The sequence below is a fragment of the Epargyreus clarus genome, unplaced genomic scaffold, assembly GCF_041222505.1.
Source record: "Epargyreus clarus isolate Ecla_fem2 unplaced genomic scaffold, WU_Ecla_fem_2.2 ptg000026l, whole genome shotgun sequence".
Lineage (NCBI taxonomy): Eukaryota > Metazoa > Arthropoda > Insecta > Lepidoptera > Hesperiidae > Epargyreus > Epargyreus clarus.
The window spans coordinates 9570338-9598272 of record NW_027332233.1 but is presented as its reverse complement, the minus strand read 5'-3'; the positions used below and the strand labels follow the sequence as shown (position 1 = coordinate 9598272).

Below are 27935 nucleotides of genomic sequence, written 5' to 3'. Positions count from 1 at the left end.
CAAGGTATAAGTAACTAAATCTTTCTGCCATAATATTAAGTCTGTAAACGAGAAGGTTGGCATTTTAGAAATCGGTACGACTCAGTGGCGTAGACGTGCTATTCACCGTATGTAAGACAAGTTCGATTCCCGGCGGCATTAAATGCACCCACTGTAGATAAATTGTATTAATTACATGCGAGATTTACATACCATTAATAAATTATGCACCTGACTTTTATTTATATTAGGTATTTTCAGTAATACGACAGGGTATTTAAATTTGAGCTGCTGATTAAAAATAGAAAGTCAAAATTCGTGTCTATTGATTGCAAAATAAGTTTCCGCGTGCCTATTATACATATATAATTTAGCAATGGGTTAAATATTTATTTATCAGTCAGCTGTGCGCTTTGTGACCAGAAATTCTTACAACAGTGTAATTGATGAGACGCCGCGGCTGTCTTAACCGCAGATCCTTCAGTTTCGTGAACCGTGCAACATGTTGCCGTCGACGAAAATTATTCCGCTTTTTGGAGCAATATTAATATTATGTATTAAATTTTCTTTACATTTACTTAATTTAAAATATAATAAATACGTGTACTTTAACAAATAAATAAGTTTCAGTGTCTGGGATTTCGTGTCGAGGTCTTGATGCATCGATAAAATCAAAATTAGAGAGACAATTATTTCTAAGCCGGCGTATAGTGACCGATAAAGGTGAATTAGATGGAGGCGTGCTTGTGAACGAAAATGGTATTATCGAGGAATTACTCACGCGAGCAGCAGCTGATGCACTTATTGCCGCCAGTGGGAACAAGATCAAGGTATGAATACTTCATATACGTTTTAATAGGTTAAATATCATAAAAAAAATAACTTGGAAATAGCAAACAATCATACAGTCATTGCGGTAATTATACAGTTTGGCTACTTTTCCGAAAATCAATGAAATATTTTTTTTTAGCATGAGTGGCTTCAATTAGTCACCATTGATGATATTCCGTCGGGGGAGGCTAACATTTCCTATTGAATTGGTTAGGTTAGGTTGGAACATATAAGACAATATAAAACTAAGCGAGCAGGGCGCGGGAGCGCCCTGCGAGCGGGTGGGTTCAATCCAGACCTTACCTTTATTTATGATCTCGTTTATACAATTTTATATTATATTAATATAGACTTTAGTATGTCATCACTAAAAAGGTTGGAAAAAAAAGGTAATTATGCAATGTTAGCCTCCCCCGACGGAATATCATCAATCTAAGGTAACTAATTGAAGCCACCCATGCTAAAAAAAAATATTGCAGTGATTTTCGGAAAAGTAGCCAAACTGCATAATTAACGTCATTGCTTACCAGTATTTCTAACCAACTCAGCCATATAAAGACCATATAGAGCAGGGGTTCTATTTGATGCTGCTCACAGATTCGTTGGCACTCTTGAGGATTAAGATGGTTAACTCACGCGTAAGTTAGATGACATAGTGGTACAGCTATGACTTGGTACACGAGTCTGCCATGGAGAGGGGCCGAGGTGCCAGGTTCGATGCCCGGTAAAATATTTTATAGGCAATACATATATGAAAATACTGTATTTCATACCAATATTATATACCTACAGGACACATAATACTGAGACCTGTACTGGTTACTTTCGTATAAAAAGTAAAGCTAAGAACCTAAAGCACGAACTAGCTTCATAATTTAAATTAAATATTTCAAATCTTATTACATATTTAATGTAAATAACAGGTAATCGATGGCGGTTGCACACCACTGATGCCTGGCGGTGTGGACTCCCATGTACACGTGAATGAACCAGGGAGGACCTCATGGGAAGGGTACGAGACAGCGACAAAGGCGGCTGCTTGGGGAGGCTTCACGACTATCGTCGATATGCCTCTGTACGTATGTTTGTAAAATAATTCAATACAAGCTTGTGCCATGGTTTCACCCGCATTGAAAAGTTTAAATACTCGCGCGACTTCCCCAATAAGTTTTCAAAATAATCCGTATAAGCACACCTACCTATTCGTACCTATAACTAAAACAACAGTAGCGTATATATGTACTTTCATATGATAAAGTAAATTATTTTAAAATTATTACAAACACAAACTTTAATTAATTTCATCTACTTACTTGTTTACTTAAATTTTAGCTTTAATCTACTGCACTGATGAACTAGCTACTATATAAAGAGAATATTAAGTAAATTATATTAAGTGAAAATAATAGTTTTTCGATTCGCCATAGATACAATTGATTAATTAATGAAATTATGGATTTTAAAGACACTGCAAATTATTATTATTTCGAATGAGGCCGCCTCCATCACGACTAATGGCATCTAATTAAAGAAATTCTTATAAAAAAATCCCAATTGCTTATTATAACAAGTACTGTACTAATGAATAATATAGAATTTAAGTAGTTATGCTAGACTTTTCATCTTCAATTTTCTTTTATTTTTTTGTTATAAACATCTTCGACATTAAGGATCATGCAACAAAAATACGAGTATGTAGTGACAAACCAGTTTTTTACGTGATGTTTTCTTCTTAGGAATTCCATACCACCGACAACTACCGTGGAGAACCTAAAGATAAAAGCGTCTGTAGCCAAAGAAGAGGTATACGTTGATGTTGGATTCTGGGGAGGCGTGATACCTGGAAATTCGGTCAGTATCTCTTACTTTATCATTACCAACCCTTTATTTTCCCAATGCTGGTTGGTCCAGTTTTCAGTTTTCTCTTAGAATAATAAGGGTGTTAGTAATAATACCAGGCTGACAAAGTATGCATTCGTAGGCTTCGCGCCCCTTTGCTAATATTCCCTTGCTTTACAGACAAAATCGAAGTGTCATGGAATGTCACCTACCTAGGATTTGATCCCTAGAACCTCCAAAGTAAAACAGCATATCATAAGGCTATTACTACATACGTCCTTGCTCTATTATGTATCTACATATGAAAATGCATAATTTTTATGCGCGTGTTAGCAAGTTATGTTAATTAACAACTTATTCTAATTGTAAAACCAAATACAAACGGCGAATACAAAAGGCGAAATTTTTTTTTTTGTTTTTTGTATTATATTTTAAGTGTACATCTACACTTTAACTTATGCATAATATATGCAGTGTGCTATACAAGTGAAATCCGTTCACATTGTCGCGCAGCTTACACAAAAATAAAAATGTTTTTAAGTATTATTTTTCACTAGTAGTGCCCGCGGCTTCGCCCGCATTTTAAAGATATAATATGCTATAAGATATGATATAAGATCAAATGCATAGTTTCCGATTTTACAAAATGTATATAGACAAATATTCATTTTTATATATGTAATTAGATAGATGATCGACTAACATGGATAAGTAAAGTAACTGTAGGTAAATTATGAAAAAAACTATTTTTGATCTTCTGGGTTGAAAGAACGATTCAATGAATCACGCACGATTGAACGATTGAATGAAGCACGTTTCATAATTTAATATATTTCTTGTTTTCAGGGAGAGCTACGTGGAATGATAGATGCCGGTGTAATTGGTTTCAAATGTTTCCTAATTGACAGTGGAGTACCAGAGTTCCCTAAAGTCGATCCCGAAGATATAGAAAAGGCTTTTGCCGTTCTCAATGGAACACAAACTGTTTATGCCGTAAGTGTCTACCTAACCTTGTAGTGCGGCAAAAAGTATATGTAACAAAAGAGTTACGCCGTTTCAATTCTGGTTTACAGTTTCACGCCGAGTTGCCGGTAAATAATGTAACAAATGCTGATTGTAATGGTTGCGGTTGCCAAGGTCAGTGTCATAATGAGGAACAAATTAATTACCAATAAGTCTTTGTAAAACAAAATCGTTAAAAGGAATTGTATGTAAGTATTTGAATGGAAATATCGTAAAAATATATTGTTCCATTTGCTCCGGCATTACTGTTCTATCGCTGGGCGCAGCTCCGTACTCCATTGCACGGAAAAAGTGCAGACTGATTGCTTTGAGATTTTTTGCAAATCCAAGCGTATAGGTTTCGTCACGATGTTTTTTTTACCGTCAAGCAAGTCATAATTAAATTCTACTTCATATAAAATTTCGAAAAATCAGAGATGTGCTGCTGAGCTGCTTTAACCTCGGACCCCAAGTTTGAGTTGCCAAAAGTAAAACTATTAAATTATTATCATTACTGCGATCTCCTTTGCTTACAGATCCTCAATTATACAACACGTACCTTGAAACAAGGCCTGCAAAAATGGAGCTGGATGCTGTGTCTTTAGTTGCCAGTTATATTCCAAGATATGAGTAAGATAATGGTTCTTTTTATTATAAAATACTTATATTAAAAGGTATCGCTAGGTTTTTCAGAATATTTTGTACATAATATTTAGAGGAAGTATATTAATATTGTTGGTGCCTACAGGTGCCTACAGATTAAACGAGTGGAGAAAATATATATGAATATAGGTAATATAAAATATGTTTAAGTTTACGGACCATAAATTAATAAAAAATCATACATCTATTACAGTTATAACGTAAACATTAATTGGTAATCGATTAAATAAGTCATGCAATATGAATCGTGATATTATAATATAGGTTCCGTAATGTTCCGGATTTAATTTTCGGAACTTTTAATTTACCATTTTTGTTAATGGCCAATTACCCACAGACCTAAAATAATTATTGTACTTAATAGAGTACATTGTTTTAGTTTAAATCTATGGTTTAAATTATTTCCTTAAATATAATGCATTGTGTCACGACATCGATAGTTACAACACAATCAAAAATGATACAACTTTTTTCTGAATAAAGCCGTAATAAGTGTCGCTTTTAACTTGAACTTAGAAGAGCTAAACTAAACTGAATAGAAATACAAATTGAACACTTGAAACAAATTTAACGCTCTATTTGACACACCGATCATTGTGGTCCACCAAGCATAGGGCTCAAGGTTCAACTCCTGGGCGACCAATTATACAGAATATAAAAATGTAAGAAAATGTTAATACTACATTAATTAATTAATGCTATCTGACCTGAGTATTTGTATTTTTTATATATTTGTGAACTATTTCATAGATTAGTAAAGATTACTCACTACTAACAAGAAAATGTAACCAGTTTTGAGAATTGAAATAATTGCGTAAAAAAGTTTTGCCACGTCTCTGTGCTAAAATATCCCTAAAATATTTGAAAGAATTATTTATTTATTATGTAAATTACGCAGTATTAATTATTTATTCGTACATTTTCTCTAAAAATGTTTTTATTTTTCAAGAATTCAAAAAAAGAACTTACTAATAAGCCGTTTGTTTCTTCATTCAATTTCCAGGCGGCGAAGTATCTTTACTAATCTATGTCTATTTAGGCAAGATTTATAAAACTGAGATTTTAAGTGATGTTCGCACACGTGGCACTACATTTAACAACAGTGTATCTTACGATAATTAAGTATACGTAGCTTCAACTTTTCTCAGCAAAGGATAGACTTTTATTACAATGCCAAAGAAGTTGTCCTTGATAAAAGGTAGCCTGTAAAATAGTTCAGCAGATTCCAAGCGCATCCTGATAACTTGATACACGTTTTAAAAGCAGGTTATATAGTTTTGACATTTAAAAATTGGCTGACTCCCAGCGTGCCAGAAGTACTTCCAGTACATTACTTATATGGATACCAAGCGTGAATATGTTGATAAGTCCACTTACATATACAAATATGTTTATATACGTTTATGTAGTTTAATCATAAGCATTAGGATTGTTTAATTTATAAGGTGAATAATAAGTAAGTTGATGGGCCTTTATAACCGCACACACGCGACTTGTAATTTCTTAAATATGTAAAAAAAGCAGTGATAGCCTAGTGGTTAAGAAACGCGGCCTCTCGATCGAGGGGTCCGAGGTTCAAATCCCAGGCACGCACCTCTGATTTTCAAATTTATGTGCGTATTAGAAATTAATTGTCACTTGCTTAAACGGTGAAGGAAAACATCGTGAGGAAACCTGCATACCTGAGAGGTTTATAAAAAAATCTTAAAAGTATGTGAAGTCTACCAATACGCACTTGGCCAGCGCGGTGGACTATGGCCTAATCCTTCTCATACTGAGAGGAGACCCGTGCCCAGCAGTGGGACAGTAATGGGTTGATGATGATGATGATGAAATATGTAACTCCCTCAGCAAAGAGCACAAACAGCTGTAATAAAAATTGAGCCCTTTCGACTTCTTGACATATAACGCCTGGTACGGATATAATTTGTCTATTATTGCAGTGTTCACACGCATATAGTGCATGTATCTGCTGAAGCTGTGGTCCCTATCCTGGAAGAAGCGAGGCAGAAGCGCATAGCGGCCGGCAACAAGCGCTGGCGTGGTGGCGTCACTGCGGAAACCTGCCACCACTATCTTTCCATCAGCGCGGAGGAGATCCCACGTGGCCACACTGAGTTTAAATGCTCACCACCAATAAGAAATACCGCCAATAGGGTTAGTACGCCATATAATTGTGTATTTTGCATATGATGAGACCATTTTAATTTTTGAGAGTACCATCTGTGATCGGCTTCAGGTAAAACCCGCTATTTTATATGGAGTTGGTAACAGATTTTCATTGGCGACTGGCTACTTAACATGCGTTGGGGTGCATATTCGTTTGCTACTATAATTTTATAAAATGAAATCTATCTTCCGAAATCTACCAGAATAAAACTCATTTCTCTACTTGCATATTCCTGGTAGAATAATAGAAAATAATCAAGAAGATATACTTATACAAGAATATATACTTTTACAATATAATTTAATATACTTGAATTTTCTTAGTATCACTATTTTTGGCGATGCTTGTATTTTCTTTTTTTATTTTTCAGCAAATGTTGTGGAAATATATTAAAGAGAAGAGGCTTGACCTTATTGCATCTGATCATTCTCCATCTGTGGCCAATTTGAAGGGACCAAACTTTTTTAATGCTTGGGGTGGTATATCATCTGTACAGTTTGGTAAGTATCACGTAATTTATTGGTATTTAAAGGTAACAAGGAAGAAGCAGTGATAGCCTAGTGGTTAAGAAACGCGGCCTCTCGATCGCGGGGTCCGAGGTTCAAATCCCAGGCACGCACCTCTGATTTTCAAATTTATGTGCGTATTAGAAATTAATTATCACTTGCTTAAACGGTGAAGGAAAACATCGTGAGGAAACCTGCATACCTGAGAGATAAAAATCTTAAGGGTATGTAAAGTCTACCAATACGCACTTGGCCAGCGCGGTAGACTATGGCCCAGCAGTGGACAGTAATGGGTTGATTATGATGAAAGGTAACATGTAAAACGCAACTTTTTGGCAACATGGGTCACTTAGGCTGCGCGAGGTTGACGCGATGTTTGACTGCCAAAAAAAAGACAGTCGTTCCGAGCTCTATAATTTGGGGGTGAGAAATTAGGTACTAGATAATGACGCAGGCCGACAGAAGAAGTTTAAGGAACAGCCGTGGGTTGCAATAGGAGGGTCGTGGGCCATTTACGATCGCGAGTTCCTGACCGCTGGTTTAGTGTTAAATGTAAAGACTTTTCATATCAGATTTGACCAAAATGTCATATTGGTCATGTCTAATAATGTAACATTTTTTTTTAATATTACCTACAGAGAATTATTATTCATGTAAAATTATTTCCGAATACTTATGTCTAAAATAAAACAATGTAAAATAATAATTTTATTGTAAAATGTGTTATAAAATCTAAACGACACTCATTTTCGTAATTAACGCTCTGTTACAATACATTGTGTTTACTCAAGTGCGTACACCAGTACACATGTTGACACATCCAAATCATGACTATCCGAGCAATTGCTAACCATAAGGCGAGCGAGTTCGTGTTGTCAACCCATTCTGGTTCCATCGGTGGGCATGGGTCTCAGAGTGAGAGAGAATAGGCCCACTGCGCTTTCCAAGTGCGTATTTATAAACTTAATTGATTAAAGAATTCTTAGACACGTAGGTTTCCTTTCGATAATTTCCTTCATCGTAAGATATACCTGAAGTTCGAACCTCGGACCTCTCGAGGGGCGCATTTCAACCACTAGACTAACACTGCTTCGAGTAGTGACAGCCTAGTAATGTATAGTGTATAGAGTATTTTCTGTATAATTAAGTGTAATTAGTATTTTGAGTTACAGGAAAATTAACGGAAATAAAATAAGATAAACAAGTGCGAAGGTTTTTAAGGTCGTCGACACAAACTCAAACAAAAACTTCTTATCTTCTTACACGTCTTAATTTTATCTTACTAGGTGACTATACGAACATTCACCAACCAATGCCATCAACATAGTCAAGCGTTATACTGGCAAATACACTTCTATTTAGAGGACTTTTGTCTAGATCTGACTTAATGAGTGGAAAGGCCCCAAGCGGCAAAAACTAATGGTGGCGAAATTGATAGGGGATGGAAGAAGTAAAAGTTAAAAATTGTTTATATTTTATCATTAGATTTGTCTGTGACACTTATTGTTCATATGTTTTTTGTTTGTCAACTTATTCGAACGATGCTAATTTCATTTAAAGAATTGCCTGAAGTGGCTAAATAAATAAAGCTCTATCCATTAGCGGTCTTCTAAGGATAATCTATGCATAAACATTATTGTGCTATTTCTAGGATTGTCATTATTCTGGACGGAAGCGAAAGCCCGAGGGTTTAGTCTCGAGACAGTTAGCCACTACCTATCAGCTGGTCCAGCTCGGCTCGCCGGCCTGTACAAACGGAAAGGTGCCATAAGACCAGGATTAGACGCTGATCTCATCTTCTTTGACCCTGACGCGTCGTTTACCGTCACGCCTGAAATAATTCAGTATAAAAACAAGGTACAATACTAATAATAGCATGTGATTTGCAACTGATTGACGTATTTTGGAGTTGAATACCTACTTAATGTGTTTCTTTTTTCAGATAAGCCCATATATGAACCGAGTGTTAAGAGGAAAAGTAATAAAAACATTCTTAAGAGGTCGTCAAATTTATTCAAATGGCCAACTTGTAGGAGGGCCTCAAGGAGAATTATTAATGAACAATAAATAATATTATAAAATCGCCAATTGTTTCATTACGTTATATATTATATATTTTTATTTCAACTACTTTTTTTTTTAATTTTTCATAATTAGGTATACGAGTTATAAGACGTGGCAAACAGGTACTTCCTCTGCAATGTACTTAACAATCTGTGAATGTACTAAATACAAGAGTATCACTATAAATATTTTAATATAGTTATTTAAATTTTTATTACACGTTGTTTACGTATCATTCATCATCACCCAACACCATCTATTGTTGAGTTATATAACTATAAGTATCGTTGAAAATAATAAAATGAAAATCAGTAATAAATAATGAACATTGGGTGGTACGGAAGCTTCCATATGCGAGTTCGACTCCTACTTGGCAAATTATTACTTTTAATCCTTTAAAAATCTAACAACTGAAACTATATTTCCTCGGGGTAGTTTTGACAAACTGGCAACATTATAATGGCCAGTACACACAGAAAAATTTGTCGGACTAAATTATTATTGGTCTTTGCACTTTTATTGCTATTATTATTGATTTTTAAAACACATTTTACAAACTATATGTTTAAAACATTAACCCAATTTCCTAAAATTGTTTCAGCGATTGTTTAATCTAACGTGTCCTGCGGACCGATTTTCCTCGTTTGATGCTAACCACAGACTAAAATAAAATACAAGTTGGATTTGGATGCTAACCGTTTGTATCTTTTGAAAGAAGTTTTGTTTTTTCAAAGTGCCAAGAAAGAAATTGGTTTTCATTTTGCTGTTTACCTTAGTTCAATAATACAAGAACGTCTATTTAATTAAACAAGTGCTATTATATAAAATTCTAATTCATGATAAGTTCAAGATAAATTCAAAATTCGAGAAGGTATCATTTATTTCGGATCGCTTGACACTTTCGGTTTCGTTTGACAAGTGAAGTTACGATAACCTCTAAAATTGCATTTAAAAATCCGTGTAACTGTGAGAGTGCATCAATGGTGATGTTTTAGATGCCCAGTGTGATCAGCAACATCGACGGGACCCGGCAACCAGACGGCAGCAAGATGCAACTTGAGTGCTTGGAGCTAGCGGGGTATACTCTCGACCGGTACATAAATGTTGATAATTCCCGCCCTTCGTTTTTAGAGGTTTGTGTTTATTCGTTTATGTTAGCTCATTATCAAAACTTAAAGCCGACCTACTTTATTTGTCGTTGTTGTTATAGTTTTGCTTTTATACATTGTTCCGTTGCGTAGTTCCTTGAAACATTCAAGTAGTTCATGTTCTTTCTTGTATGACAGCTGAATACACATTTGTATTAAACACTTTTACTAGATTATTATCAGACCGACAATCAACTATAGCAATAGTAATGGGGAGGAAAAATTTCATCTTAAAGTTGTTACCCATTGGTAGTAAGTCTTTCACATATTAATTTCATTCATGTCATACTGTCAACTGCAATCAATGCGTTAGTGTGGGGCAGGATGATACATTATTTTCAGAAAATCTGGACTGTGATATTTAATCTTACTTCACTTATACTTTCCATCAACTTGAAATCCTAATCAATTATTTGTATTTTTTCTAATTTATAGATAACAGGTATAGCAGCACAAAAAAGTCCAACATGCAGTGGTCTAAATGCCGGAGACTACAGAAACCTGGCTGCTTTGCTCAACCACCCTACATTGTCACAGTTGAAGATATTAAACAAAGTTCCCTTGCCACCAGAGATCATGGAACACTTTGCTCGTATCCTTTATAAATTTAATCTTGACCTAAATATAATTTAGTGCTATACTGTTAGTTTTGTATTTATTGGGGGTAGATCTCCTTTGTAGGGCAACTCAGGAGACACCACCACTAATCCTATTTGTACCTTACATCAGCAGTGTCAAGTGCTGCACTATTCTGTTCAGTCTCAGATGAGACTTTCATTTTATTTGGGGTTCTTGCAAGATGTTCATGGATGACTGTAGCCACATGCCAGCAGATGGAATGCCTGCTCATCATGCTACTTTCCCTATATAATAGAAAAAGAAAAAAGAGATGCTCTACTTAGAAATGTTAAATATTCCTATGTGCTAGGTTCCAATGGAGAGTTCTGACCCCTGTTTATTTTATGTAAATTTATTATTAAGGGTATCTTAATAATTAATTTACATAGTGATTATATTTATATAGTTCTTCATAATAAGTCTTAAAGTTTTAATATTTAATTTAATAAGAAAATAGTACTTCCTTAATTTGTCAATCAGATATGCAATGCAACTGTTTGATGGGGGTATTTCCAGAGATCAGCCGAGTGTGGCTAGCTATAGACAGCAATATATATGTGTGGGCATTTGAACACGGGAGTGATGTCGCCTACTTTGATGGGCTGGGGGAAACCATAGTCAGTGTGGGTCTTGGCAAACCCAAGCCGGGAGTCTTTCAAAGCTTTGTTAAATATTTATTAGTTCTAACGACTACAGTAGAAATAGTAGTTTTAGGTAAGTAACACTGCAGTTTTCCATAATATCAATAAATATTTGAGTGTGTTGTATGCTTATTGTTTTGCAATGAGGTTTTATATGCCTGTTTGTATACGTTTTTAGAGTCAAAAAGCTCATTGGTATCTAGACTTAGAACATGTTAGATTCAGGCCATGACAGACAAAATAATATTTCTTTTGTACAATGTATATTTATAGAACATATCTTATATTTAAAATAATACCAACAGTCACATTGGATAGAAAAGTACCATTTTGTTTGTCACATAATATTTTTGTTATGCTTAATGTCTGTTGAGAAGAAGAAGGCTTTTCATTTACAATTTTGATAAACTTAATGATGTTTTATACCTTATTTTACAGGTGTAACATTTTCTAGTAGTAAGTCAGATGGAGTGGGGGAATTAGAAGAGATACACTTAGTTCCTGAACCAGTCTTCGTGCTTCCAACTGATGGCATTTCAATGATGTGTGTCAAATCCACGGCCAAGGGTAGAATATTTATGGGTGGCAAGGATGGCTGTCTCTATGAAATTACATATCAGGTTTGTTATAATTACTCTTATTGATTACTTTTGAAATGCTACAAAGATGATGATGATGATAATTTGATAGGTTTAATGTTTTAATTATTTTGAAAATGTGTTTTTTCTATATTTATATGTATATAGTTTATTAGTAGCATGCAGTCCATGTGATATTAAGTATCAACTGTCCCATATAGATATCTATAAAATCAATCCCAGATATGATTAGAAAGAGTCCTACCTAAAGCCAACCACGGACGCATTGCTACTCCTGGTGACTGAGTTGGAACAAGACATATAAGACATGTATATAAAATTTATCTACTAAGAAACGAGTTAGCAATTGGTAGGTACAATTTAATCACATAAAATTATTTTCAGGCTCAATTAGGCTGGTTTGGCAAACATTGTAAAAAAGTGAACCATTCCACGAGTGCCTTATCATTCCTGGTGCCATCATTCTTAAATGCAGCTCTATATGATGAGGATCCCATAGTAAAAATCGAAGTTGACAACTCCCGTCACATTCTGTACACACTCAGTGAAAAGGGTTGTATAGAAATGTTTGATTTGGGTTATGAGGGAGAAGATTTGAGCCGTGTTGTGAGATTGCCTCAGTCGAGAATCATGTCATTGGCTGTGGACATTGTAAAGTAAGTGATATTATATATTCATATGAAACTTTAATGAAAAATAAAAATAAGGGATATTATGCACTGTAATGTGTACTGTACTTACAATGAAAATAAGTGACATTATAGGGTCATCTATAATTTTTTTAAAATAATACATTTATGTTGTATGTGTACATTTAGTGGAATCCATTCCTTATCATCATGTGGAAACAATAATACATAAAAATATAAATTTGAAAAATATAACACTATAGTATTATTTTGTTTCTAGGACTGTAGAACCAACAAATTTCAAACCAGTAATTGCCATATCAGCTGTAGAGAGTGCAGAGTCGGAGCACTTGAACCTGGTAGCAGTTACACAGGCTGGCACAAGATTCTACTTTTGTGCTGGAACCGAAAGGTAAGTTAAATAAGTACTTACAAGATTATATAAAATTAATGGAGGATTCATTTAATAACATACATATTAAGTATGTATATTATTAAATGAATAGTTGTATTCAAGAAATATTTTCGATAATATGCAATAGTTAGGAAATCAGTGTAGAGTATTATGCTTTTTACGATTCTGTACCTAAAGGTCAACAGAAGAAGAAGAACAGAATCCTATAATTACTAAGCCTCCGCTGCCTGTCAATTTATCACAGGGTTTGCCCCTTGAACCGTAATAGATAGACACTGCAATATGCGACATGTTACACGATGCAAAATTTTACGACGGGCGATGTCGCCGAATTTACTGATGTTACACCAAAACACTCTTGTGTGTCTATCGCATTAACCACTTACATTGTTTTTGTAGTCAAGATCGACCTACTCGCCCACAATACCTCACTTTGCTTCATGTGAGATTACCTCCCGGATTCACACCCAATGCTTCTGTACTCAAGCCAAAGCAAGTGCATAGTGCTGTTTATGATAATGGTAAGTGTTAAGACTAACTTCACAAACACTTAGTGATATTACTTTTAAATCATTCTAAAATTGATCTCACATGCATTGTTTACAAGTCTATTCTTTGTAAGATCAAAATTATATTTCATAAATTTAAATAATATAAAAATTATCCATTATTCCTAGTAGATATAATATACATAATTAATAATTATGCAATTTTGTATTACTTTTAGGTTATAATTTGAATGTGATTAATGTCTAGGTACTCTAGTGATGGTGTGTTCGGCGGGCGGCGGCGAGGCGGAGTCGCTGTGGTGCGCGTCGCGCGTGCTGGCGGGCGCGGCGTTCAGCGAGGCGCACTCGTCGCTCGCGCTCGACGCGCCCGCTTGGGCGCTCACCGCGTTGCCCACGCACCACTCCAAGTATCTGTCGGCTCCGCTGCTGGCTAAAAGAGGTAAGACCGTGTATGCTGCGGGTTATGCACTGTTATTATTTGCTTTGAATGTATCTTTATTTGTTCTGATGGTTGGTTAAAGTTTGGATGAAAAGCAAAGGTTTATGTATGGTAGAACACTTTGAGATTCAGGAGTCTGTATAACAACAGTGTGAAGCTTTGCTGAGTTCTGGCTTGAAGGATGTGGTAAGAGAGACATCATATGAGACATTCTAACGAGAAGCAAGAAGCAAGCATCACCTGATGATGAGTAGCCACTGCCACCCATGGGCGCAGCGATTACAGAATCAATATACCTAACCTAAATTAACCTAATTTTACTACACCCTCAAAATCAAATACATTAGCACTTACTTTTACCTTATTAATGAGGTTTATTATATAGACGTTCATCATATATGACAACAAGGGTATGTTAGAATTATATGATTCACCACATCCGAATTTCCATCTGCATGAATGTATTTAAATACAACCTCTGTCCATTGCGTATAAATTTAGTGATGTGCTGGATCGTTATAAATGTATATCTTTGGATACGGATACAGATTACCGCATATTATAGGAGCGTCACTACCTATAATAATATGCCATTGTACCCCCATTGTAGAGGTGTGGGCGGGGTCCCGCTGGGCGGTGGTGAGCGCGGCGGGTGCGGCGCTGGTGGGCGCGGGCGCGGCGCCCGACCTCATGCGCGCGTTATTGCGCGACTGTCGCGGACCAGAAGCGCCGCCCGTCAAGGACCTGTTCCAGGTATAGTCCGCGATAAACTGCTTGTCCGCTCAGAAGTTGTTGCGAGCAGGCAGTGTTGGGAAATATGAAATCTAACTAATGATTACTAACTACGATTACATATAGTAATCAGTAATTATAACTACAGATTACAAAAAGTAATCGTACTAAATAGGCGGGAAACGAACCCACACCTTCGGGTTTTGACTCGGGTGCCTGTACTCTTTTTCACAAAATTCAATTAATCAGTAGTTATAACTACTAGATTGCACCAATCAAATTAATAACTACATCATGTAGTTTGATTACTGTAGTTATGTTCCGATTAAAAGTAGTTAACTACAATGTAATAATAACTAGTTAACTACATTTAATCGTAGTTAGTAATCAGATTACAAATTGTAGTTAACTACGCCCTACACTGCGAGCAGGTATAGTCATACAACTTGTTATGCCGACGCGATTCATTTCTATATTCAGAGCGGACTAGCAGTTTGACGAAGACTAAAACATTGATTACTGAGGAGCTAAATTGTCATTGCATCTGGCTTAAAATTACAACAATGAGTGATGTATTCCATCGTAGTAAAGACAGTGTTCGTCTGCCAATGCAAAACTTGCAAAGTAATAACTTAAAATTTTGAGGTAGTGCACACACTAAAATGTAAAGAAACATTTTCGTTAAAAAATCTATGGCGCAGAAACTGCCTTTATATTTTTTTGGAATTGTGTTTCTTCCGAGGGGTTTAAGAAAAATTATGAGAATGAATTTTACAAAAACGAAAACTAAAAGCGATACCATAAAACTACTGGCTACTAAATGGCTACTGAATGCAAGTTTAGCAGAAAAAGCGTCAAACAAAGTATTTTAAATATTTTATTTTTAGGTATGACAATATGACATGCCACAGTTATTTACATTATTGTTATAATATGAACAAAAAATACCCGTAAATGACAAATGTTTTTTTGTCAGCTTCATGGTGTGGACCAGGCGTGCGCTTGCGCACTTTACTTAGCATGCGAAGATACTACAAGCGGCGATCTTTCCATCAGCGAGTGGGCCGCGCGAGCGTTCTTCCTCTACGGTAGTCAACTCACGCCCACTCCAATATTCCAACAGCAACCGTCACAAATGGCTTCCAGTATAGGTAAAAATAAAAAATATAGATATTATTTTTTATATAAACTTTTAAATACATATATTGCACATTTGTAGTAATAGAAAAATTTAATTCCTATTTGAGATTGACGAATGTCCATAACGAATTATCGAAGGATAGACAGCAAGCTCATTTACGATCCTAATTTCTTAGAAAAAGGTAACTTTACAGTAACAATGAATAGATTAATATTATGATGGTGGATCCAGATATTCATTGTAAAAATGTATGTATTATGAGTTAAAATACTATTTATTTTCAGGTTCTCCAAAATTCTCTCCGCGTCAAGTGTCGACGCCCATGACAATGAGAGGAACCCACGAGCATATAATGTCCGGACAGTTAAACCAATCTTATCCCGGTCCGATGAACCAATCCCTCGGTCCAATCCCCAACCAAACCATGATGCCGCAATCTCCATTCCAACAGAACATGATGAGTCCCGCACCGTTTAACCAGTCCTCATTTATGGGCAACGTCACACAACAAAGGGATATGAACTACCCAGTGCCTATCGAATATAGCGCGAAGCACAACGGACTATATATTTATGTTGGGAGAATACTGTCTCCCATATGGAATTTGAAATGTGTGTCTATGTCGCAAACGCCGGATAATAAGGAGTTTGTAAGTATTTTCTTTATCGAAATGAAACTATTTTGCGATACTTCTATACTCATAAATAAAGTAAATAGACTCCTCCAGTTTATCTATCACTCAAATGTTCTGTTATGTAATGATATTTGGACAATGCTTAAAGATACCTTTGTTTTATTTGTATTATTTTCTTTTCTATAATATTATTGATACCATAATATAGCGCGTCTGTTTAAACTAATCAGTGTACAGTCTCAGTTAATTATCATATACAACCTTCATTTACCTTGCAAAATTCAGATTTTTATATGATATTATTTATCGGAGTCTATTTACTAATTACTTTAAAGATAAAGATAATTTATTTGCTTTGAACAGTGAGAAAAGATGTTACATACAATATTAATAGTCTCTTATTCAGCCTTTCTTAAGCATGCAAATTGAATTAAATTAAATCAAATTACATTATATAAAATTAAATTAAACCATATTAAAAATTTTTGTCAATTACTTTACTAAAAAAAAAAAAAATATACTGTAAATGATAGTCAACATTTTGTTTTGCAGATGAGTAGCAAAGTTACCGGGGAAGATTGTGCGTACGTAGTGGGGAAGCTACAGCGGGCCGCGACGTTCATACAGCGGGTCGTGGCGCCGCCGCATAGCGACGAGCAGGCGTCCTTGCATGCGCTGAAGATGTTCCTAAGTATGCAATATATTTCACATTTTATATTAATGTACACTTTATTTGAAAAGTTATCTGCGTCTTATATCATCTATTTGAACAAGTTTTTCGTAAAGAAGAATTTTGTGTTCCTTTTTATATAATGGGGATGTAATGAATTTGAACACGCATTTAAAATCTACGCCATTACTACTTGTATTAGTTCTATTAAATAATAAGTACTTCAATGGTTACTAAACACAAAATCACTCATCATTTTATATTATTTTAAATTAAATTGTTATTGATTTTTCTATGTGCTGATTTCATTCCTATGTTTCTTTTTATACTTACAGCTATGGCGATAGAAATGTTGAGTTTATGGAAAGTGTTGTGTGAACATCAGTTTCACGTGATCGCTGCCAGCTTGCCGCCCGAACAGCAAAGTGCGTTGCAGGCTGCTAGTTTTAGGTAAGAAATTATTTTCTACTGAAAATTGTCACAGCACATTACTTAGAGTAATTAATTAGTATACTGTTGTTGCTAAAAGGCAAATGTGCGAATATGTATTGTTTATTTTACATTTTTATTCATTTCTTTTTAAATAACAATAACAGAATATGCATAAAGGTGAGAAATGTATGAATAGTGAATTTAGTCATTTAATTATTGCTGTAATACATTACAGGGAACTGTTAGTAGGAGGACAAGAAGTAGCGTGCTTGTTACTGGGCTCCCTTGTGGCTGGGTACCTTAGAGACAATGCATCTGTGGATGGTATATCACAGAAATTGAGACAACTGTGTCCCACGTTTTATAGGCAAGAAGATGCTACGTGCTCGAAGGCAAGTCAATGAAATATGCTTCATAATGACTTTTATAGCACTCTGTGACCTAAACCCGCATTTTAGCCACGCATTTCTGTGTCCAAAGTAGCCGATTTTTACACCGTACTAATATTAATACACTACCCTCACAGTTGAAAAAAATAAACATAGCTATGAACGTTTCATACTTTTAAATGCCATTTAAAAATTAAAAGTGAGTAATGAGTATTTTGTTTAAAGCTATAATTATTTTAATATTTTATTTTGGACGTATTTATAAATGTTTTTGCCATTGTGTACATACTAAGCAATAGCATCACTATAAGACTAACTATTGGGCTTTATCGAATTTTATTGTTTGTTTTGACTGTGTTTGTTTTATTTTCGCTACACATAGTAGGAGATATTTAAATTAGGAATCGTTATCAAAATTAGCCATAATACTACTCCAGTAGAATCTCGACTAAGCGACCTATTTGTTGTCGTATTTGTGGCATTCGGATTATCGAAAATTTGGATAATTGAGTTTATGAAGAAAAGCTATTTAAACCGATTTAGGAAGGTGATGTTTTTCGACTATATGTTTGTTACGTATGTATGTTTTTCATTCTTTGGCAAATTCAAACGACTTCATTAATTTTGATACATGATGTGTCGCTGAATTCGTCTAAATTGTGGCGATAACATAGGTTATATTTTTAGCAATCGGGTTTTTGTTTTTTATAGTAACTATTTTGTTGCGATTTGGCGACTTTCCGGAATTTAAATGCACAAGTCACACAAAATGTGGCTGATCTGTAAGGGTTATTACAAAGTTGCTTGTTCACGTTTCACAATCCGAACAATCGCGAATATTTATAACTAAGGTCCGGATAATCGATTTTCTACTGTATCACTAGTATTAGTTATGTATTAGTACATTATGTGATTGCTTATCATATGTTTCTTTAATACGCCTGTATGTAGCCTAAATGGCTTGATAGATTTCGACGTATGTGTGGTGTTAGATTTGTCTTTATCACAAGTGCAGAGTAATTACTAAATTTTCTAAATTTCAATGGTTTTGGTTGTGTCACATTTTATTGCTTTTTTAGGTCCTAATTTTTAGTTTCAATCATTTATAAGTTTCAAAATAATTATCATATTTTTTCATATTTCTTCACAAGTATAAGCGGGTTTATGTCACACGAGCTATAAAATAGTATACGATACTTGTGACAAAAGTAGCCTATTATCTGCACGGCGTTTAGCACCCTCGCTGCGCTCGGGCGCTAACTTCACGCCGTGCAAAAATAGGCTACTTTGGCCACGCGTATCGTAATGTACTATTATGTTTATTTTTGTAATAGTTTCTGAAATAAATAGTCACCATGTCTACTTTCAGGCTAATGAGTTGCTAATATTCGCGAAACAACAAAAGAATTCGGCGGAACGAGATGAAATGCTACAACATGCTTTGAAACTTTGTAAGGTAAGATTTAGTCTCTCCAAATTAAAGAAATAATTTTGTGAAGTGTTGCGCCCGCGCTAAAGACACAAAAACAGAGTAATTACAACCGAAGCGGTGCGCTGCGCTACGGTCGCGGCCGTGCTGGGAACACAAACACTTAGTAATTACAACCCAAGCGGTACGCTGCGCTAGGGTCGCGCCCGTACTGGACGCACAAACACAAACTACCCCCCATGACCCTCATATTTTGTGACAGTTCTTCATTGTTGATTCACTGGACACTTCATTGTGGACTGAGGAAGAATATCGGCATTTTATCGTTACTCTGGCATGTCTCGTTACATGCGAGATCACAAGCAAAATTGTAGTAAATAAAACTTAAAAAAAAACATTTGAGGATTATAAATAACATATTGATAAAATTGAAGGTATTGAATGAATACAATAACAATTTTAAATAGAACACTGTTTTTATACAAAAATACAACAAGCTCTAACCGAAATACAAGACAACATTTACCCAGGTCTAGTAGCGAGTCCCTCAAGCACGTCAGCAGCGGCGAGGTGGCCATGCGGGACGTCTATTCTATAGACATGAAAAAAATACGAAGATCACAAGTATGTAATTGTATGAACATTTCAGGACGTAGCACCAAATGTGAACCTGCCGATAGTGTGCGCGAAGCTTATCGCGGCGGGGTTCTACTCGGGCGTGGTGGAGCTGTGCGCGGTGTGCGCGGCCAAGCTGGATCCGCAGGACCAGGCGCTGCACTACTACAAGAGCGACCAGCCCTCGCAGGACAGGGACGGACAGCTGGCCTATTATAGAAGGTGGGTCTTTAGGCTTTAGTCTACCAATATGCACTTGGTCGGCGCGTAATTATTCTCATTCTGAACGGAGTAGTCAGATGGAAATGTGTTGACTACAGGTAAGTGATTTATTGTCACAGCTATTTGACATAAACTAGTAATTTTATGTTTAGTGTACTTATACTATTTCTCGTGCTGTATTCATAAAACTTTCACATGAAAGTTAAGGATTCTGAATTGGTTTAATCACCTTACAATGAAGATTGTGTAGTATAGATTGCAGCTTAAGATAGATGCTTGTGTACATTTTTTTTTTAATTGTATAATGTAGTTACGGCGGCATCATTGCCACACTTTTTCTCTATATAGGTGCATAATAAATATATTATGATTTTCTACAGAATGGAAATCTACCGTGAAGTTTGTGGTGCTTTAGAAAGACTGTATGAACGTAGTTCCGATGACGCGTCGCATTCCGAAAGCATTCTTTCTCCAGATACCAACAACCAGGTATTGAATGTTTGTGGGAATTGTAAAATAATACGCAATATTTTTGAGAAACACTATTTTGGTTCTGTATTTATGATATTTTGTATTTTAGGGAAGAAAGTTGGTCTGGGAGTGTTTGTCTCGAAGTGATGAACTCTTACACGTAGCAGTCTATGAGTGGCTAGTTTCAAAGAATCTTGGATCAGGTAAGTTTTCGATTTCAATTTTTATTTATATTTTATGTTTAAGATTTTAATGCGGTGGAATGGTACTCTAATATTCTCTATCCACTGTAGTTTTTTTTAGTTACATCAAATGCAATGATTATAGCTCGTTAATGAGTAATTGTGGCAACTTCCTGGAAATCGTCAAAATTTCGAACCACAAGTATTTTGAGTGATTTTGATTTTAGTAGATGACTTCGATAGATGTGGTTGCTTCTCTAAGCTTGATTAGTTATACTTAGCCTGGCGGAAAGTCTCTTGACCAAATGTCAAAGCTCATCTAATAGAATCGAAAGTAATAATTACGTACTTGTTATAACAGAGTTGCTGTCGCTTGGTGCGGCGCCGCCGGCGTCTCTGCGCACGTACCTGCAGGCGGCGGCGCGCTCGGCGCCCGCGCCTGCCGCGCTGCACCTGCTCGACCTGCTCTGGAAGGTGCTGGAGAAGTGCGGCGACCACCTCGCCGCTGCTGACGTGCTAGAGGGACTCGCTACTAGGCCTGGGTTAGTCTTGTGTTGTATTTTGCTTAGAATGTTTTGTGTTTTTTGAGATCCGATTTTTGTACAAGATATGCGTGATGGCCATTCCTCCTTTCCTTTGATTTCATTTGAGATTTTCAGTTGATTCCTTCCTGAGATTAGCAGACATAAGAAAGTGCACAATTAAATACAATGCACAACTTTTTTCATTAAAATTGAAGTGTGTGTAGCTTAGCTTACACAGTAGTAATGTATTTGTATCCAGCGTTACGCTCGCCTATCACAATTGCGTGACTAATCAACTTAACATATGTGTGTTATAACGTTGTTTATATAAATTAAATTGAAATTTTTTATTTTTATATAATATTTTTATTGTTTCTTTGTGGAAGTGGTGACATCGGGTTGTATCGTTAGTATATGGTAGAACTATGAATGAATGCGGTAATTACGACACAAATCTTCCCGATATGTCTGTATTTTCGCTTGTGTTCTTTTGTATCATGTGATTTATACAAGCAAATTTTGTTGTTCCTGGTTGATCCACTTGTCAAAAATGAATAACACAAGCCTTTGTAACTATAATAACGAATGAAACGTTCACTCCGCTCACCGCGTGGCCGGCGAGTAATCACACGCATTTTTATCCCCAGCACTGGCGCAACCCTGCAGTTCACTGCGCGGTTGGTGGATGATTATAATGTGTTTGTGTCCCCAGCACGGGCGCGACCCTAGCGCATCGCACCGCATGACCGACGAGTAATAATTCTATGTTTGAGTCCCCAGCACGGGCGCGACCCTAGCGCAGCGCACCGCATGCCCGACGAGTAATAATTTTGTGTTCGTGTCCCCAGCACGGGCGCGACCCTAGCGCAGCGCACCGCGTGGCTGGCGGCGGGCGTGGTGTGCGTGCGCGGCGCGGGCGGCGGCGGCGCGCGCGGCGGCGAGCTGCTGCGCCGGCTGGAGGAGGCGGGCGAGGTGGCGCGCGTGCAGGCCGCCGTGCGCGCCGCCGCGCTGCAGCGCCGCCCGCCGCCGCCGCAACACCTGCTGCGCCGGCTCGACGACGAGCTGCTCGAGGTCACGCAGGTAAGTGCTAATGAAATCAGTCACGCAGGTATACTTTTTTAATAGGTTTTTTAAGTGCAATGTTTTAACTAACAAAATATGGACTATGTCTGAATGAAATGGAAATAAATAAAAAAATCAATAAATAAGTAGTTCTCGCCAAATTGCTAGTTCGCTCTGAAGTTGTTGCGAACAGGTGTAGTTATACAATTTGCTATGGCGACGCGATTCATTTCTATATTCAGAGCGGACTAGCAGTTTTACGCGGACTATGCATGATGACATTATTGACAGAGTTAGGGCGTTTGTTCACCGCCGCCGTCACCGGACAGTCGACAAATGCTCTTAGGTCGCGTAGGCAATAGGAATATTAAAGGCGATGTGCCAGCATTAATGGATGTTGAACCCTTTGTGATTTCAAAAATTTGTGACTCCGGAGACACCACTATCATACCTATTTATGCCTAATAACAGCAGTTTAAGACGATGATGTGTTCTGGATTTAAGAATATAGTAACTGAGACACCTTTCTAACTTCTTATTCGAGGCGTTCCAACTTAGACTTCAGAGGTAGTCTCGCATCTGTCGCCGATCTCGGGTAGGACTCTAATTTTCTCTGGGGTTGATAACAGTTATCTATGAGCAGCAATGGCTACTTACTATCAGATGAACTGCATGCTCATTTGCTACTTTCATATTATAAAAAAAAATAAAGTAATCATAAATATTTCTTTTTTGATGTGAAACATCTATAGCCGCACGTAAAAAAGATTTCTGGCGTGGCGACGCTTACCTTTAACTACATAGACAAATGTTCTATAAGGGACAGAGCTATTAGAACAATGTGATAAAAAAAGACAACTAGTGTTTGACCTTGCGTTTCAAGTGTACGCAAACGTAAATATTGACAATGGAATATAGTGACCAATGATTACTTCAGTCAAACGGGACATCGATTTTTTTATGTCAAATACTTTTTACTTGAAAAAATATAGTTAAAAATAATAAAAAACACGATTTTATGATAAAATTAACTAAAAAGTAGAAAATAATTTTCAATCTAGGAATCATTTAAGGAAAAGTAAATAGTATAATTGTGCAAAAAATGTGGGGCGCTTTATGAAAACTGATAAATGGAGCACCCCATGTTTTTTTCATAATTATAATATTTACTGTTACTTAATTGACAATGGCAACGGTTCATTTCGGAGACAACGGCACGAAGCATCGAAAAAAGGGACTGTCCCGTTAAAAACGGGACGTATGGTGGTTTTCCCATTGATACGCATGCTTGTCAAAGACAATGAAATAATGGAACAGAAGGTAAAAAATGTCCAAAACTGTCGATAATAGTTTTAGTACATCGTTTACGTAGAAATGTTATAGTACAGTTTAACTAAATAAATTATTATTATATAAATATATAATTTGAAAGAATGTATCTATACAGATGTATCGACTGGTTTAAAATATACGATTTAAAAATTGTTTATATTTATTATCATAGATTAGTAAAGATTACTCACTCCTAACAAGAAAATGTACCCAGTTTTGAGAATTGAAATAGTTGCGTAAAAAAGTTTTGCCACGTCTCCGTGCTAAAATGTCCCTAAAATATTTGAAATAATTATTTATTTATTATGTAAATTACGCAGTATTAGTTATTTATTTGTAAATTTTCTCTAAAAATGTTTTTATTTGTCAAGAATTAAAAAAAAGAACATACTAATAAGCCGTTTGTGGCTTCATTCAATTTCAAGGCGGCGAAGTATCTTTACTAATTTATGTTTATTATTTTCAGTTTTATTTTACACACGACCATTAATTGCAAAGTTGTGTACATTTTATAAATGTTATGTACTAGCTGACCCAGCAAACATTGTGTTGCCATATAAATAAAAAAAATGTTAAGGGTGAACAACCCTTATCACTTAAGAGATATGAAAAATAGATAGTAGCCAATTCTCAGACTTACTGAATATGCATATAAATTTTGATGAAAATCAGTATAGCCGTTTCGCAGGAGTAAAGTAACTAACATCGTGACATGCGAATTTTATATATAAGATTCGAATCTTACCGTGGTCTTTTTGAGGATTAATTTCTGGCTATACAAAGATTGTTTATTAAATTATGTTTAGGTTAATTTATTCAATTAAAGAAATTTTAAAATACCGTATACTATCCTATATAAATTTTATGGTAATATTTTTTATTATTTACCACAGGTATCGAAGAAAATTTAGAGATTAGGATACAGAATTTCCCATATATCGCTTTTATTTTATTAAAATAAACTATAAAAAGTTATATTTTGACTAAAAACACACTAATATAAAAATTAAGCAGTGGGATCTTAAACTATAACATACGACATATGAACATCGTGAGCTTCAATAAAATGTCACTTCTGTTCTGTTGATCTATGACCATGCATTTTGCGTCTTTATCACTTTCATTGACAAAAACATACTTTGTCTCTTTCTGGTTACTCACGTAATCATGGCGGATCGAACACGAAAAATAAACAAAATTTAATAATTTATCTTTATTTACGTGTGATAGGTGATTCCATGAAGCTTGTTTCTTTTTCGAGCATAATTTTTGCATTTACGCATTGCACAAGAAGGCATTTTGAGGCTTCAAATTCAAAATAATGACGTTTAACGTGTTCAGTGACATTAGTGTGTATTACTACGCCGCGCGAGAGCGACTGGAGTCGTTTTAACTCGTTTTACACCACTTGACGTATTTTGTATGTTTCAAGTTTTACCCGCTTGCGGCGTAACTTCAGGTTATAGATCAATGCTTGAAAACAAATTATTTTTCTAATAATAAAATGTCTGACCGTGATAATTTAGAGAGTGAAAATCACACTATGACACACCATCAAGTCATCAGTAAGTTAATTATTTTTTTATAATTAAAGTATGCATTTATCTGTGCATTAAGCACGCGTATATTTGGTGTGTTTTGAGCGCCAGCAAATGTAAAATCTACTATCTTGGTAGATTAAAATTCACATAAATTTCATTGCGTACAATGTTTTTAAATTATTGATGTGAAACATCTATAGCCGCACGTAAAACCGATTTCTGGCGTGGCGACGCATGCCATGCGCAATCGAATTCAATAAATAGTCATCGTTATCTGGAAAAAAATCGTAATATTTTATTTTATCATTATGACATATTTAGTTCCTATCACAATATGTTCTTTTCTGCATATTACTTTTACAAAATAATGTCGATGTTTCACATCTGCCAGGCCTCCCGTGACGGCTCACATTTTTTTTAAATAAAAATATCTTGAAAGGATTCTAATAAACAACAAAGTTTTAATATACAGTATCATATTATACGCTTAAAACATAAAATTAATTAATAAGTAAAACTTGTAATATTTACTGACCAACTTCATGGTGTTGACTTATTCTCTGTCAGTTTTGTAAAAAATAATTGAATAATTTTATACTAAACAATCAAATGAAACAATCACATAATTTCAATCTCTTTCATCCAGTTGTATGAGGAGTATGCAGACCGCTACAACCTGTGGGAGTGCAAGCTGGCCATAGTGCAGTGCTCGGGGCACAACGACGCCCTGCTGGTGGAGAACATCTGGAGCAACATCCTCTCGGAGGCGGAGGCGGCGGCGCGCCCGCTGGCCTCGCCCGACGAGCGGCTCGGCTCCGTGCTCAGCAAGCTCACCACGCTGGGCAGGGAGTACGTCAACACTGGCCACTGCTTCCCCTTGTGTGAGTACTAATAATTGTTCATTTTATCACAAAAGGAAACCGAAGACAGTAATTGCTCAGTGTCTTGAAAATGGGCATGATGACAAATTTTGAACTCCCCTTCTATAATGTAGGTACATGTTTACTGATTCCAAAAATCGTATTATTTCGGCAATAAATTCAGTATTAACGGAAATATTAGCATTTTTAAAATAAATTTTGAATTAAGCGCGAAGACGCTCACGGGTGTCATGGCGTGCGCGAGTGACGTCACGCTTCGATATCCCATACAAAAGTTCAAGCAATACAGTGACACGCCAAAAAAATGACGTCATTTCGCCCCGATTAGCGTTTAGACAAGATGGCCGACTGCAGTATCTTATACTTTTATTTTATTGAAAATATAATGAATCCTAAAGTTTTTATGAATACTGGGCTATTTTTGAGAATGCTCTCAACATATTGTTTTTAAGTAAATTATTTATTCTTCGATTTTTCAATACTGTCATCATGCCAATTGGGTAATTGTCTGTTGGTGATCATAGAAAATAATCAAAAACAGTAAAGCATTTATGTACCTTTTGCTTAGGGTAGTACCTAAGAGGTACATAAATACTGGCTACTTTTAAAGTTTCTGTTATGTAAATACTTTACTTGTATAATAATCTGTTCACCTAATAAAATTCCCTTTTTCCAGATTTTATTGTACGTCAATTAGAAATAATGAGCTGCAAGTTACAGGCGGATAAGAGCTTGGTGTTCAGAGCAATATTGAACATTGGCGTGTCCTTGGAACAAGTTCTCGATATTTATATTAAGTGAGTATTCATTTAATTTAATATTTCAATATCAGTGTATTTTGTTCAAGATTCTTAGTTTACAAGATTCTTAGTTAGATAAGCATATATCAGTGTAGTCCCTATAAATTTGCTTGAAAGGAAAGTTGTTTGTATGCCTTTTTATGTTACAGTATTGTTGTCATCATTCGTGATTATTTAGTAATTTTATGCAAAAACTGTTAATAATTTTGAGGTGAATGTCATACAAAATGCTACTTTATATGAAAGTTATGTCTATTCAGTATTCAAAAAAAAATTGGTTGCGTAAAACTGTATTTTCTGTCTTAGTATCAAAACGATGCGTGCATATTACAGGCACTTCATTTTATTTTAGTGTACTAGAATGTAATTGTTAGTACAAATAAATTGTGAGCAGTTTAAATAATCTAACTACTTCTGTGTGTTTTAGCATTTTTTGCTATTGCCCATATTTTTGGATAATTACATCTACATCTCAGTTGAAAAAAAATCTCATACAACAATTGCTGATCGCTTGAAATCGCCCGCAGGTTGGTGAGCGTGAACGAGCGCGTGTGGCTCGGCTGCGGCGAGGAGTCGCACGTGTGCGCGTGCGCGGCGCAGCTGCTGGCGGCCGCGCGCGCCGAGCTCGCGCCGCTGGCCGCCGCGCCGCGCCGCCGCGCGCGCACCCGCGCCAAGGACCTGCACGACTGCGCCATCTCCGCGCTGCAGGTAATGCGTTACGATGAAAATAATCCTGCTGCTGTGTTCCGTTTTGAAGGGTGCAGTAAGGGACATACTTTTTCGAAGCGTTCCAGCTTAGTTCTCACGGTACCGGCGCATCTGTGGC

The 27935-nt window shown here is 36.0% G+C and overlaps 2 protein-coding genes across 3 annotated transcripts in view; both read left to right on the top strand.

Moving 5' to 3' along the window:
• Positions 1–381: 381 nt before the first annotated feature.
• Positions 382–9073, top strand: LOC140753321 (allantoinase-like). Of its 2 annotated transcripts, none has more exons than XM_073087849.1 (11): positions 382–533; positions 604–809; positions 1734–1885; positions 2547–2661; positions 3496–3642; positions 3723–3786; positions 4188–4281; positions 6258–6471; positions 6855–6984; positions 8642–8847; positions 8933–9073. In XM_073087849.1, the coding sequence occupies exons 1-11, from the start codon at positions 482–484 to the stop codon at positions 9059–9061; spliced, it is 1509 nt and encodes a 502-aa protein (XP_072943950.1). In that variant the 5' UTR covers positions 382–481; the 3' UTR covers positions 9062–9073. The 2 variants fall into 2 exon arrangements, with proteins under 2 accessions (XP_072943950.1, XP_072943951.1); XM_073087850.1 differs by having other exon boundaries at positions 400–533; positions 610–809.
• An 863-nt stretch (positions 9074–9936) lies between these two features.
• Positions 9937–27935, top strand: part of Nup154 (nuclear pore complex protein Nup154) — a 20141-nt gene continuing 2142 nt past the window's right edge. The window contains exons 1-23 of the mRNA XM_073087856.1: positions 9937–10187; positions 10638–10794; positions 11301–11534; positions 11900–12081; positions 12445–12716; positions 12970–13101; positions 13504–13625; positions 13861–14052; positions 14663–14805; positions 15761–15935; positions 16210–16574; positions 17112–17250; positions 17565–17679; positions 17897–18053; positions 19420–19506; positions 20129–20316; positions 20697–20805; positions 20897–20990; positions 21331–21511; positions 22342–22573; positions 26075–26309; positions 26986–27106; positions 27637–27817. Of these exons, the coding sequence (XP_072943957.1) occupies positions 10050–10187; positions 10638–10794; positions 11301–11534; positions 11900–12081; positions 12445–12716; positions 12970–13101; positions 13504–13625; positions 13861–14052; positions 14663–14805; positions 15761–15935; positions 16210–16574; positions 17112–17250; positions 17565–17679; positions 17897–18053; positions 19420–19506; positions 20129–20316; positions 20697–20805; positions 20897–20990; positions 21331–21511; positions 22342–22573; positions 26075–26309; positions 26986–27106; positions 27637–27817 (3951 nt within the window). The 5' untranslated portion in view covers positions 9937–10049. The remainder of the gene's footprint in view (positions 10188–10637; positions 10795–11300; positions 11535–11899; positions 12082–12444; positions 12717–12969; positions 13102–13503; positions 13626–13860; positions 14053–14662; positions 14806–15760; positions 15936–16209; positions 16575–17111; positions 17251–17564; positions 17680–17896; positions 18054–19419; positions 19507–20128; positions 20317–20696; positions 20806–20896; positions 20991–21330; positions 21512–22341; positions 22574–26074; positions 26310–26985; positions 27107–27636; positions 27818–27935) is intronic.